The sequence below is a fragment of the Acomys russatus genome, chromosome 19 (genome assembly GCF_903995435.1).
Source record: "Acomys russatus chromosome 19, mAcoRus1.1, whole genome shotgun sequence".
NCBI classification, from domain to species: Eukaryota; Metazoa; Chordata; class Mammalia; order Rodentia; family Muridae; genus Acomys; species Acomys russatus.
Window position 1 is genome coordinate 60,844,549 of NC_067155.1, and position 14,556 is coordinate 60,859,104.

A 14,556-nucleotide genomic window follows, 5' to 3' on the forward strand; every position below is an offset into this window, starting at 1 on the left:
GAAGGAACTGTCCTGTCTTGTCCTTTCACGTTCTGGACGTCTAGGTGGGAAACATACCAAGTAGGTGCTTAAGAGATGTTGAAGAGAATACAGCTGGGTGTGGTGTCCCATGTGCGTAATTGCAGCAGGTAGGAGGTGGAGGCAGGAAGATGGAGTTGGCCAGGGGCTGATGAGATGCCTCCTCAGCTGTCAGGGTGTTCGCTGCTAGGCCTGAGGACTTGGGTTTCATCCCCAGGTCCCACATGGTGGAAAGAGAGAATCAGATCATCAAAGTTGTCTACCCTCTTCAGACGTGCTGTAGCACATGCACGCTGTGCGTGTTGCACGCTCTGTGTGTTGCGCACACCGCCTGCATGAAGGGCTGCGAGGAGAGACAGTGGGTCAACACTTGTCTACCATGCATGAAGCCCTGCGTCCAATTTCCAGAACTGCTGCTGGAAACGAAAGGAGTGGATGGACTAGGTGGCAGGGCAGCCTCTGGAGGCCCGTGGAGGCCTGTCGTCTAAGTACCACCCACACTTAGACAGGGAGGGGAAAAATCAGAAAGGAATGGGGCTCCCTTCGGATGGCTGCCAAATGCCATTTGGCTGTGCCTTGTCTGAGATAACAGGGATGCTGTGAGTTGTTGAGTCAGCATCATGTCCTCAGTCTACACTTACCCCTCCCTTGGTGGTGACCTCATCCAAGCCCATGGCTTTAAATGTCGCCTATAAGCTGGTGACTCCCCAGATTATAGCCGTGGCCTGGAGTTCTTCCCAGGACTCACACATCCAACTGCACACTTGACACTAACAGTGGAACTCCAAGAGGCATCTGAGACTGATCACGGCAAAACTGAACTTGCTTCCTCTGCCGGCCTTTCTCACCGAGGTGCCTTCTTTTTGTTCAGGCCACGTAGCTGAAGCCCTCTTTTCTATTTATTTATTTTGAGGTCAGATTTTACTGTTACCCAGGCTAGTCTCAAACTCATCCTTGGCACAAATGATCCTGCTGCCCTCTCGTTAGCAGCTGGGATTACAGGTTTGACCCACCATGCCCACCTGGAATTGTCTGTCTCTGTTTCCCTTATAGTCTGCACACAATACAGCTTGTCAGCAACCAGAGCGAATATAACCAACCACCTCTCATCCCACTGTTACTGCTGTCCTGGTCCAAACCACCATCACCTCTTGTTTTGTTAGCTCAGGCTAGCCCCAAGAGCTGTGTTGTTGACCTTGATCTCCTGTCTCCATCTCTTGTGTACTAGAATTACAAACACGCCCTCACAGGGAGTGTTCAGTTTTTCTACTTTATTTTTCTTTTTCGGGTTTTTGAGACAGGGTCTTACTGTGTAGCCTTGGCTGTCCTGGACTCACACTGTAGACCAGGTTGGCCTTGAACTCAAATGGATCCACTTGCCTCTGCCTCCTGAGTGCTGGGATTAAAGGCGTGTGCCACCACCGCCCAGTTTATTTAAAATTTTGAAGTTATATACACAGCTGTTTGGGTGGGGTATGCACATGTACAGGAGAGCATCAGATCTCCTGAAGCTGGCGAGCTAGGTGGTTGAGAGCTGCCTAGCAATGCTGGGAGGAGAGCTCAGATCCTCCGCAAGACAGCTGCGTGCTTTTAACCACTGAGCCATCTCTCCAGCCCTGCATCTGTATATTTTTATTATCTATTATTTTCTGCTAGAATGCAAGTTGGAGGAAGGAGTTTTGCTTCCTTCGGTTCACACATGTGTGCTACAATGGTAATGCCCTAGCCTTAGATTTATTTCTCTTTTGTTGTTTTAAGGCTCTACTCGGTAGCCAAAGCTTACCTCAAATTTATGGATACTCTTCCTGCCTCAGCTTTCTAGCCACCACGTCCAGCAGCTCTTTTGCATTTCTGTAGCACAGAGAATAGATAGTGTCTGGTACCAAGTTCTCTGGACACCTCCCAGTCATACTGATTGAAGGTGTTAGGAACTATTACCTTCTAGAGTCAGATTTTCTCTCAGTGAATCAGAATAGAGATGCCAGAATCAGAGTCCAAGTCTATTCCTTTGTTTAGAGTCCTAGAATAATTAGGTTTACTGAGGACCACTTTCATGTAATTACAGAGTGATAGTGAGGTCACCTCTTAAGTCACCCGGCCCCCGGGCTCCTAGGGCAGACTACAGGCCCTTCCCATAGTCAGGCCTGGCGTTAATGTGATGCGTGGGTGGGCATTGTCTTAGCCAATGACATGAGAAGACCCAGCCTACTCTGGGCAACACCATTCCCTATGCAGCCAGCAGGTCCTGAGCTGAGAGTGGAGGGGTGGAACTGAAACAGTCAAGCAAACCCGCGTGCACACATATTTCTCTGCTCTTGACTGCAGATGTGATGTGGCCACTTCAGTTCTGCCTTGAGTTCCCTGGAATTGGATGATCAACCCTTTTTCTGATAACTTGTTACTTTATCACAGTGACGGAAAGGAAACTAGAGCAGCTAAGACCTTTTTCCTAGCAGGGCAAAGTGGTGCACACCTGTAATCTCAGCACTAGGGCAGCAGAGGCAGGTGGATTTCTGTGAGTTCAAGGCCAGCCTGGTCTACAAAGTGAGTTCCAGGACAGCCAGAGCTACATAGTGAGACCCTTTTTTCTATTTGTGTGTGCATGTATTTGTGGAAGTCAGAGGGCAGTTTGCAGGAGTTGACTTTGTCACTCCATTTTTTTTTTTTTTTCTTAAAGCTGAGGATCAAATGCAGGGCCTTGCACTTGCTAGGCGAGTGCTCTACCATTGAGCCAAAGCCTGTCTCCACTTTTACTTTTGAGACAAGATCTCTCACTGAACTTGGCTCCAAAGCTCAGTTCCGTGCCAGACTCCACAGGTAGGAAGCCTCTGCCTCTACCTCAGACCTTGTAGTCTCCCCCGACCCCATGTAGGGCCTGTCCTTTCTGGGAAGTGTCTCTGGATCAACCCTGGAACCACAAGGTCACTTTATACTTTATCGGGTTAGGGAGGGTTGAGCTGTTTAGGTTGGTCAAGGAACTCACGGCTCCAGCCTCATGAAGCCTGTAGAGCACTGCCTGCCTAGGGCTGCGAATTCTATGCCTGGGACTACATCATAGAAGAAAACTGACTCCTGAAAGCTGTCCTCTGTCCTCCATGCATGTTATAGCAACCATGCACAAACAACAAATGTAATTATTAAATAGAGGTAAGTAACCAACGTTGGATGGGCATGTAGCTGACTTGGTAGAGCCCTTGTCCAGCATGAAGCCTCAGTGCAGTTCCCACCACCACACAGACTGACTATAGTGACAGCACTGTGGAGGGGGTGAAGGCAAGAGAATCAGACCTTTACAAGTCATCCTCAGCTACACTCAAGTGTTTGGCCAGCCTGGGCTACATGAAACCCTGACTCAAAAAAAAATTGAAATAATTTAAATATACTTACTTAAAATATAAAGAAATCTTAAAAGAAAATAGGAATTATTAAATTACTACCGGCTTAGTGAGATAAATTTAAAATAAAATTAAAGCACAGGCCTTTAATCCCAGCACTTGGGAGGCAGAGGCAGGTGGATCATTGTGAGTTCGAGGCCAGCCTGGTCTACAATGTGAGTCCAGAACAAGCAAGGACACACAGAGAGACCCTGTCTTGAAAAAACAAAAAAAATTTATTTTCACTGGGGGGGGGGGGGGGGCGTGTGTTACACAGATCATATAAAGATGTCTGAGAACAGCCTGGAGTCGGCTTCTATCGTTTAGGTTCCAGGGATCAAGTTTAGGTCATCAGCCTTGGTGGCAGATTCCTTTCGCCTGCTAAGCACGCTCGCTCGCTCTCTCTCTCTCTCTCTCTCTCTCTCTCTCTCTCTCTCTCTCTCTCTCTCTCTCTCTCTCTCTCTCTCTCTCCTCTCTCTGGTTTTTTTCAAGACAGGGTTTCTCTGTGTAACACCCTGGCTGGACTCACTTTGTAGACCAGCCTGGCCTCGAACTCACAGCGATCCACCTGCCTCTGCCTCCGGACTGCTGGGATTAAAGGCATGCGCCTGGCTCTGCTAAGCTCTCAAGTTACCCCCACATGCCTTTTTAAGACACAGGGTCCTGCTATGTGGCTCTGGCTAGATCCAAACTTTAGGGTCTCCTCCTCCTCCAGCCTTGGCCTCCCTGGTGCTGGATGACAGCTGTGCAGCCCAAGCCTGGTTGGAGAGATCTTTGACTCATGATTTCAGATCAGCTCACGGTGACCAGGAAAGCTTGGCAGGGCAGGGCTGTTCACATCACAGTGCCCAGGCGCAGAGAGCAAAAATGTCCCTGCTGTCTGTCTTTTTGTTTTCTTTCTCTTTTTCTGTGAACTGGGTTTGAAGCCAAGCCTTTCACATGACAGGCAAGAGTCCCACTCACATGAAGGAACATCCCCAACCCCTGCCTTCCTCTCCTAAATTCCACTGAAACCTGACATCTGTGCCTGGTGCCTACACAGACACACTGAGGTGTCCCTTTACTAATGTCCTATGCCTTTCTCTGCCCAGTCAGCTGCTTTAAGGTTAAGGATCACAAACAGGACTGGAGAGGTTGCCCAGCAACTAGAGCGCCCAGGGCTCCTGCAGAGGACCTGGGCTCAGTACCCAACACCTCTATCAGACGGCTCACAGTGCCCTGTAACTCCAGCTACAGGGGTTATGGCTCCCTCTTCCGGGTTCTTTGAGCACTGCACACATGTGGTGCACATACAAACACACATACATACATACATATAAGAATAAAAACTGAAGCGGGACATGGTGGCGCAAGCCTTTAATCCCAGCACTCCAGAGGCAGAGGCAGGCAGATCGCTGTAAGTTTAAGGCCATCCTGGTCTACAAAGCAACAGCCAAGACTACACAAAGAAGGCCTGTGTTGAAAAACCAAAATAAATTAATTAAAAATAAAAACTGAGCTGGGTGTGGTGGCGCATGCCTTTAATCTCAGCACTCAGGAGGCAGAGGCAGATGGATCACTGTGAGTTCGAGGCCAGCCTGGTCTACAAAGCAAGTCCAGGACAGCCAAGGCTACACAGAGAAACCCTGTCTTGAAAATAATAATAATAATAATAATAATAATAATAATAATAATAATAATAATAATGCTGGCATTAAATTGTGTGCCACCATGCTTGGCTGCTGGCCCCTTTAAAATCTCCTGATCTTGACAGAGGTGGGTGTACGTGTCATAAGACCTAGTAGTTTTAAATTCCCAGTCTTATTTACTGAATGGCACAGAGGAAAACCCAAGGCCTTTCTTATGCTCGTCATGGCTCTACCACTGAGCTACACCCCTAGCCCTAGACAGTGAATTGGATGCTGAGGATGGAACATGGCACAAAAGAGGCAGGAGCATGTGGGTGTTGACCAAGGAAGGCAATATACGAGCTAACCCTTCTGGAGGAGTACCTGAGGCAAACGTCACAGAGGAAAGCTAAGTGTGACAGGGCTTACTAGCATGGTAAATATCAGGAGTTCAGGGAAGGGCTCGCTTGAGCTGAGAGCTAATGAGGTAGGGCTGGGAAAATGGCTCAATTGGTAGTTTTTGCCTCATGTGCAGAAGGCACTGGGTTCAATTCCTTGTACCCCACAAACTGGGTTTGGTAGCACAGGCCTAAAATCCCAGCACTTGAGATATGGAAGCAGGAAGATGAGGATTTCAAGGTAATCCTCAGCATTATAACTTTGCCAAGAAGGTAAATAATAAAGAGAGTCGCCTTGCGTGGTGGAAAGATAGCTCAGCAGTCAAGAGCCCTGGCTGTCCTTCTGAGGACCCAGGCTCAATTCCCATCACCTGCATGGCAGTTTACAATTGTCTGAAATTCCAAACCCAGGGGATCCAATGCCCTCTTCTAGCCTCTGCGGGTACCAGGCACCAATGTGGCACACAGGCATACAACCCATAAACATTTTTTAAAAGGTGAGAGAAACAAAAAAGAATCTCAACCCCAGCTGCTGTCAGGGATGTCGGAGACAGTGAGTGCTGCTGTTCCTATAGCCTCTTATTTATTTATTTACTTACAGTACTTTATTGGGGGTGGTTGAAGACAGGACCTCACGTAGCCCAGGCTGGCCTTGGAGCCATCTATTCAAAGATGGACTTGAATTTCTGATCCTCCTGCCCCCATCTCCCAAGTACTCAGGCTACATGCACCCGAGTCCCTCCCCTTAGTGTGCCGGGATCAGATACATGGCCTCTGGCCTCACGCACACTAGGAAAATGGACTGAGCAGCAGCCTGGGTCTCTGTTATTTTATTTACTTTGCAGTGCTCAGGACAGAAGATAAGGACTCACGTGCACTGGGCAAACACTACACTGAGCTTTACCCTGTCCTATTCTGTCCGCTTTGGACACTCAGCTCCTTAATGTAAACAAGACCAGAAAGGCCAAGCCATAGATGGAAGAGAAACACACTCATCAGCAGAGACAACCGTAACGCCGTAGCTCTGAGTGGAAGGCCAAAGCTGGTAAACACTGACCAACCTCACTGCTCAAACCCACTTCTTTCCTAATATTAATGCCTTTCCTCTCCAGCCTGGCCATTAGGGATGGAGCTGGAATGGCTTCATGGCCTTTCAGCTGAGGGAGGCAGAAAAGCCTCTGGCTGATAAGCACACAGTTTAAGTGAGGAAGTTCTCATCACTCTCATCGTTTTTCCTTTGGAGTGGTATGCCTCTGGCAATTTAATGTAAAAGGGTCCTGGGGCCGTACCCCCTACCCTCCCCCCTCCCTTCCACCTGCGCCGAGAGATGGCTCAGCAAAGGACCTGAGTTCAATTTCCAGCTCCCACATGGCAGCTCACAACTGTGTGTAACTCCAATTCCAGGGAATCTGACACCCTGTCACACACATATACAAGCGGGCAGAATACCAATGTACATAAGAAAAATAAAGCATTAAAAAAAGGGGGGGCTGGTTCTAGCTGGGTGTGGTGGTACACGCCTTTAATCCCAGCACTCGAGAGGCAGAGGCAGGCAGATCACTGTGAGTTCGAGGCCAGCCTGGCCTACAAAGCGAGTCCAGGATAGCCAAGGCTACACAGAGAAACCCTGTCTCGAAAAAACAAAAAACAAAACAAAACAAAAAAAGGGTTCTAAATTAGCCAGGTGTGATGGCACACGCCTTTAATCCCTGCACTCTGGAGGCAGAGACAGGTGGATCTCTGTGGTTTGAGGCCCAGAGCTACATAATAAAAGAGACCCTGTCTCAACAAAACAAATGTTTTAGGTTAGCATGAAGGTGCTGAGAACAATGCAGAAATGTAGGCAGAAAACTTGGAGTTATGTAACCTTAAAATTATTTAAGAAGTTTCAAAAATATATCCCAGACATTTAAGGTTTGATGGCTCAACACTAGTAATCACTGAGATTCAGTGAGACTATAAGCCACGCATTACTGTGCTGGGAATCTGCGAGCATCGTTCATTTAATGCTCCCACACATCTGCAGCGGTTTGCCTTTACACTTAGTCCCCCATTACAAATAAAAACAAAACAAGACAGGTTTCACTGTTTACCGCGCTGGGATGACTCCACTCCCTAAGGCCTTGCTTTTGACTACCTTTTTTGTTTTTCTGAAGTACTGGGTTTCCAGTTGGGACACAGTGCATAAGAGGTAAGAGAGCTCTACCATTAGTCCTTCATTTGTTTACTAAGGTACCCATTAGTCATAAACGTACCTGTGCCAGAGAAGACCTCTGAGGGTCACTTTCTTGTCCATTAAGACACTTCTAGAAATAAATCCTCAACCAAGAAGCTTTTCAAAAATAGACAAGGTATCTAAAGCCTCGCCTGCACACACTCTACACCCACCCGCGTTCCAGCCTCTGAGGTCAGCACTGCTGGGCAGACAGACCCTACCTCCTGAAGAGGATTCCCTTCCCCGAGTCTCACCTTCAATTCTTAGGCCATCATCGTGTATATAGTGATTTCTACGCCACCTGTGGTATCTACATGGGGGCTACACGTAGTGCCATGTTATAAAATTAGGAATTGAACTTGATGTGATGGTGCCTGGGGAGGACAAGAACGGAGAACTGCTTATTTTAGGTCAGCCTAGGCTACCTAGGGAGACCACGCTAGGGTAGGGTAGGATGGAGAGGACATGGAACAGAAAAAACAACAACAACAACAACAAAAAAAAAAAAAAAAAAGAAGAAGAAGAAAAGAAAAAGAAAACAAGGTTCAGTGGTGGAACGCAGAGCCCAAGGTCTCCTCAGACACACACGCACAAACTTAAAGAATGAGACAGCAGAGCTTTAAATCAAGCCCTCCGACCCTTAGCGCAAGTGAAATCGGCGGCTTGCCCCCGCTTGGGAGAACCTTTCCACCTGTCAAAAGCTGTAAATCGCGTTAACCGCGGGTGGGGGGGGGTGGTGGAGATGGGCGGCACCTGGGATGGCGGCTCCCAGTCTTCTAGAAACTTCGGTTCGAGAACACACCCTGGGCTACCCTCAGTGGGCCCAGGCAGAAGCCGCCCGCCCTCACGCCCTTCCAGACAGCTGGGTGGTCCGGGAGCCAGCCACTCGACCGTGGCTCCGCCTTCAGGGTGTGTGGGCCCTCACGCGTGCCGCGCATTGCCCGGGCAACCGACGCCGTGCGCGGTGCATTGTGGCCTGCAACAAAATGCAGGAGAAAGATCCTGAGGGAACCATTGAACCCACGGACCAATAGGAAGAGGGTGGTGGCTGCGCACAGCCAATAGCGACGCGCGTCGGGGGCGGGGCCGCGGGCGCAGGGCGGGGCCTGGGGTTTAGGCGGCGGCGCCTGGCGTGGGGCTGCTTAGATGCGCCACGGCTTCGGTAGCGACCGGCTCTCCACAGCTGCTTGAGCGGCGCCAGCACCTTCTCCAGGAGCTCGCAGCAGCCGGCTGGCCCCTGCTCCACGGTGAGACGGGGCTCGGGTCCTCCCCGCCCCAGCCTGGGCCTGCGGTGCGGGCTCCGGGGGGCGGTGGGGGGGTGGCTGGGCCTCGGGAGCGGGTGGGGGCGTCGTCCTCAGGGGCCGGTCGGGAGGGCAGCGCGGCCCGCACCCCGACCCCTTCCTTACCTCTGCCGCGCCCGGCCCGCAGGTAACCATGTGCGACCGGAAGGCGGTGATCAAAAACGCAGACATGTCGGAAGAGATGCAACAGGACTCGGTGGAGTGCGCTACTCAGGCGTTGGAGAAGTACAACATTGAGAAGGATATTGCGGCCCACATCAAGAAGGTGAGGAGCGGAGCCGGCGCCGCGTAGTTCCTTTCCCCCGGTTCTGCGTTCGCCGCGGGGCCTGGCAGAGTTTTCCTGTGGAGCTCAGGGCGGCTCCGGGTAGACAGTTCTAGAAAGGACGCAAATGGGTTTGGCGTTCCCCTGGGGGGACCAGACCCTCAACGCCACAAGTTTTTTTTTTTTTTTTTTTTTTTTTAACCCCCAGCTCCTTGGGGGGAAAGCGCCACCTAGCAACGGTTTCCAGGATCAGGGAGCAGCGAGCAGTTCCCCCTGCTGTAGGATTCCTGCGCCGAGCGGGGATCCATCTGGGTGTTCCGGGGTGGGGGGAGAGCTGCGTGGGTGTCTCCAGCCGGGCTAGGAGGAGATCTTGCCAGCCACGCAGCCGGGACTTAGCCGACAGTTCAGGGGAAGTGGGTGGCAGTGGTGGTTGGGGGCTTGGGTGGAGGCTTGGTAAATGGCAGTTTGTAGAGAGCTGGCAAGACTGCCAACTTCTCAAGCTATGTTTGTTGGGAGGAAACTGGAAGCCGAAGCCGTGGGAGGGTTCCAGTGGAGAACGGAAAGATGAAAGACTCACGCGGAACAGAAATGAATACCTTTTTTTGACAAACGCAGCAGTATGTGCATCTGGGTTGTAAGAGAGACATTCTGCTTAATAGAGGAGGTTTTTTAAACCACATGCAGGATGAGATATAAAGAACCCTAACGAATTTTTATATCGTTTTTCGCCTTGGCTTGATCCAACTAGTGAAGAAAGGAACAAATTTGCAGCCCGTTGGGATAGGGGAAGCAGATGCTCTCCAACTTGTTAATCTTTAAGATCGGGTAGTAGATGCAGACAGAACGGTTTTACAGAATAAAGTACGGCTAGGTAGTTGGCCAGCGTCTTTTTTTTTTTTTCTCAACCCAGTTTGGTATATATGAAAATTGAGGCTTTGTCTTTGTGAGGAGGAATTCTTACTGTCTTCCTGGAATTGGGGTGCATGGCAAAGACAGTGGTAAGTGTAAGTGCTGATGTCATCTAGCTCCATCGAATTGCTGAAGTCAGAGGTACACTGGGAGTGATGGCGCATGCCTCTTCCTCAGCAGTTGGAAGGCAAAGAGACAGGCGGATCTCTGACTTTGAGACCACACTAGTCTACATATCGAGTTACTAAGACAATCAGGACTACATAGACCCACATCTAAAAGCTCAAGACAGAAAAAACCCCCAAGTCAGTACTGAAACAGCTGTCTGAAAATGACCCCCTTCCTCAGCCCCCACTCCCATTTTACCTCAGGCTGCAGCGTATTCCACTCTACTGTTCTAGGCAGGTGATTTAGAGCCGGGAGCATTCTTTTATTCTAGGAATGTGCTGGGGTTGTTAGTACAGCTCAGTGGTGGAGTGCTTGCCTAGCTATGCCAAGGCCTTGGATTCAATCCTCAGGATGGGAATGGTTTCAGATGCCGGTGGGTCCTTTGTGGTCCTGCAGGCTCTGGCTTTTCTACAAAGCAAACCCTCCAGGTGTGCCACTAAAATTCTGTTTTATTCTTTTCCAGGAGTTTGACAAGAAGTACAACCCCACCTGGCACTGCATTGTGGGGCGGAACTTCGGTAGTTATGTGACACATGAAACCAAACACTTCATCTACTTCTACCTGGGTCAGGTGGCCATTCTTCTGTTCAAATCCGGTTAAAAGCATGGACTGTGCCAAACACCCAGTGATCCATCCAAAAACAAGGACTGCATCCTAACTTCCAATACCAGAGACTGAATCTTCAGCCTTGCTAAGGGAACACCTCGTTTGAATCTGTTGTTTTGTACAGGGCATCATCTCTGTACAAGGTTGTGGTTATAAAATAATTAGTAAAACAGCTTACATTTGTATTTATTTTCTAGTCCATACTTCTGTAACCCCCGTTGTTTTCTCCCTTAGGCCATTCCTTTAACAATAAACCTGTTGGAGATGTATATGTGTGCGTTAGTTTGTTAAGGATAGGGTTGAAGCAGCTTACAGTTAGTAAGGGACCAGGACTGTAGGGTTGAGGATTGGACATTTTAGTGTTCCAGATGGGATGCTTGGCTGGCCACACCTGTTTTTCCAGGTTGTTTGGGCTATTAGCCACAGGTCAGGCCCCATCCCTGTCTCCAGGCTAAGACAGTAACAGTAGGTTCTAGGACTGGATTAGAGTGAGTGTCTTAGCTTGCTGGGCTTGTGCTTTCACTGGTTCAAAAGTCAGTAGCTGAATCAAGGACTTCATTTAAGGACCAGGTGAGAGCTGTGGATCTCTAGCTACCAAGTTTCCCCAGAGCCGCTCTAGCCTGAGGCTGAGACAACCAACCCACACTTGGCTTTGGGAATTATCAGTGTCCTAACAGGGTTTCCTGTTTGCACTTCACCAAGATGAAGCCTCGTATGCTTTAGATATAATGGAGACTATAAGCAGCCAAAAAGCTGCTACAGGATAGTGGTAGGTTTGGACTGACAAAGATGCTTCTTACAGGCTAGTCAGCTTTTGAGTATCCACCTGAACTTTTGTTTTCTGAGGACCAGTTTAGGGAAGGGATGTGAAACTACTGTTGATGTGTGTGTGTGCATGTGGACGTCAGAAGGCAGCTTCTGGCCAGTTGGTTCTCTACCATGTGGGTAGAGGCTTGTCAGCAAGTCTGTCCTTAAGCCATCTCACAGGCCTGTTGGGTTTTTTGAGACTATCTTAGGAATTCCAGGCTGGCCTCAAACTCAACATGTAACATCTGAGGATAACCAGCTGCCAAGAACTGGGGTTGCAGATGTGCCACCCCACCCCTGCCCAGTTGTTTTAACTGTTTTGTGACATCTGATGTTTGCCTCCTACTATACAGAAAAGATGGGGTGCTTTGGAGCAGGAGACCACAGTTAGGGTAATTCAGTTTATCATCTCTTTGAAGAGGTAGAAATGAGTGTTCCTTTCCCTCCTTATGACCTGACTTGTTTTTTGAGATAGGGTCTCTCTGTGTAGCCCTGGCTGTCCTGGACTTGCTTTGTAGATTAGGTTGGCTTTGAACTCACTAAGATCCTGCCTCTGCCTCCCGAGTGCTGGGACTAAAGGCGTGCACCACCATGCCTGGCTGACCTATTTTTGTTTGACAAGAATTTGGCCATCAAAAAAAAAAAAAAAAAAAAAAAAAAAAAAAAAAAAAAAAAAAAAGAATTTGGCCATCAAAGCTATAGTTAGTCCAACCAGATGGTCTCCACCAAGTCCCTAGAACTGATGCAATACATGATTGGACATTGATGTAACTTGGTTAGGTCCATGTTTACTGTCAGGACATTGGTGGCTTTTAACTTTCATTTTCAGGTTCAAATGTGAAAATACATGTTGCTATAGAAATAAAATTGGGGGGGCTGGAGAGATGGCTCAGAGGTTAAGAGCACCGCCTGCTCTTCCAGAGGTCCTGTGTTCAACTCCCAGCAACCACATGGTGGCTCACATCCATCTATAACGTGATCTAATGCTCTCTTCTGTCCTGCAGGTAGAGAACTGTATATGTATTAATAAATAGGGGTGCCCAAGGGTAAAGCCTGCCAAGACTGCTTTTACCTGTGACAAAGCTTACAGTCTTTCCCACATATTAATAAATAAATCTTTAAGAAAAAAGAAAATTGGGGGGTTGGGGATTTAGCTCGGTGGTAGAGTGCTTGCTAGGCAAGTGCAAGGCCTTGGGTTCAGTCCACAGCTCTGAAAAAAGAAAAAAAGACAAAATAAAAATGATAGTAGTAGCCGGGTGTAGTGGCGCATGCCTTTAATCCCAGCACTCCGGAGGCAGAGGCAGGCAGATCGCTGTGAGTTCGAGGCCAGCCTGGTCTACAAAGTGAGTCCAGGACAGCCAAGGCAAGGCTACACAGAGAGACCCTGTCTCGAAAAACTTAAAAAAAAAAAAAAGAAAGAAAAATTGGTTTGGCAGTTTACAGAGTTTTTCCCAGTGCCTGCTCCTTCTTGTTCATTTAAAAGCCAGTTGGCTTCAGCTGGCTGAAAAACAAACTGTAGTTTCCTAAGGTTTAGCACCTTCCCAGATGCTCTTTCCTAGTGTTCGCTGCCTGGAAGCTGCTCTGTGACAGGCCAGATGTCATGAGATCTGTAAGCCACCCTTAGTGTGCTGGCCAAAATGCAATGTCTGACGCTCCTAGATAACCTTGACTTTCTTTTTTTTTTTTTTTTAACAGATCTTTGTATGCAGCCTACTGGCCTCAGCCTCCTGAGTGGTGGGATTACAAGTGTGCACTGCCACACCTGACTGGGTTCTGCAATTTCTTAGCAAGGGTTACTACTAAATACCATGTTCAGAATACATATAAAACCTCTTTGCAACTCTACCGAGGACAATCTCTACCCAGACCCATTCTTGAATACTGGAGGGGGTAGGCTATATGCATGGTAATTGTTTTGTTTTTTGGGGTAAGTATGAGCTCAGCACGCAGCCCCAGCTGGCCTGGAACCTGCTCTGTGGACTTGGCTTGTGGCCTTCCTCCTTAGTACTGAGACTGCAGTTTTGTGTCATCATTCAGGGCTCCTAAATAAGTATCTTTGATACTTATTTTACTTTTTTTTTTCTTTTCTTCTCTCTCTCTTTTTTTTTTTTTTTTTTTTTTTTTTGGCTGAATCATGTATTCTGACAAGAAGCTCCATTACCCAAGCCTTAGTGGCTTTCATGGTGTTGGACACCGAGGATGGTGTCTTGGTGCCAAGGACTGGTGAAAGGACGCAGACAAGCATTTGTGTCACCTCCTCCAATAAAGAGTAACAAAAACCACCCAAATTGTAAACTTTACTGCTTCACAAAATCTTACTTTTGTTTGCTTGCTTCTGGTGACCAGCATCAAGCCCAGGGCCTCAACAGGCCCTCCCACGTGCTCTCCCATGAGCTGCGCCCTCAGCCCAGTTCTCCTGCATGCTCACCACTGAGCACCTCACCAGCCCGAGGTTCCAATATCGTCAGCATTCGCACTTAGACCTCGGCTTCTGGCCCTAGATTCGATTCTGAAGGGTTGGTTCAAATCATCCTTGCGTTCCAATGATCCGTTACCCCCTCTGGAAAACATCTGTGATGGAGAAGCTACAGAAAAGCTTCAAAACAGATTGGTGTTGGTTTTACCTGACTCCCACATCGCACAGCTAAGTGTGAGCAGGAGTTCAGTAAAAACTAGGCCAGGCATTTCTGGGAGAAGGCCTGTGCAGCCTGTGCAGCTACTAATGAGAGCTGCAAAAACCAGCAGGAATTTGTCTCCTCCTTTTTGAGACTAGTCAACGCAGAACACGAACGCAAGGTTTCACAACCTAGAGAGGAGACGGACGCTCAGCTACTGTCTCATCAAGGAGATAACTTCCAGTCCCAGGCTTCAGCAGAAAGGACTGGCTCAT

The 14,556-nt window shown here is 48.6% G+C and overlaps 1 protein-coding gene across 1 annotated transcript; it reads left to right on the forward strand.

Annotated features, from left to right (window-relative positions):
• The first annotated feature begins 8,713 nt into the window (after positions 1 to 8,713).
• Positions 8,714 to 11,128, forward strand: Dynll1 (dynein light chain LC8-type 1). The gene is made up of 3 exons (XM_051161666.1): positions 8,714 to 8,859; positions 9,041 to 9,178; positions 10,716 to 11,128. The coding sequence occupies exons 2-3, from the start codon at positions 9,047 to 9,049 to the stop codon at positions 10,851 to 10,853; spliced, it is 270 nt and encodes an 89-aa protein (XP_051017623.1). The 5' UTR covers positions 8,714 to 8,859; positions 9,041 to 9,046; the 3' UTR covers positions 10,854 to 11,128.
• Positions 11,129 to 14,556: the final 3,428 nt, after the last annotated feature.

Bases quoted from the DNA above. Each gene is read 5' to 3' on its own strand.
- Dynll1 (XM_051161666.1), top strand. From the start codon at position 9,047: ATGTGCGACCGGAAGGCGGTGATCAAAAACGCAGACATGTCGGAAGAG. The intron at 9,179-10,715 runs GTGAGGAGCGGA...ATTCTTTTCCAG, and splicing joins TTGCGGCCCACATCAAGAAG to GAGTTTGACAAGAAGTACAA.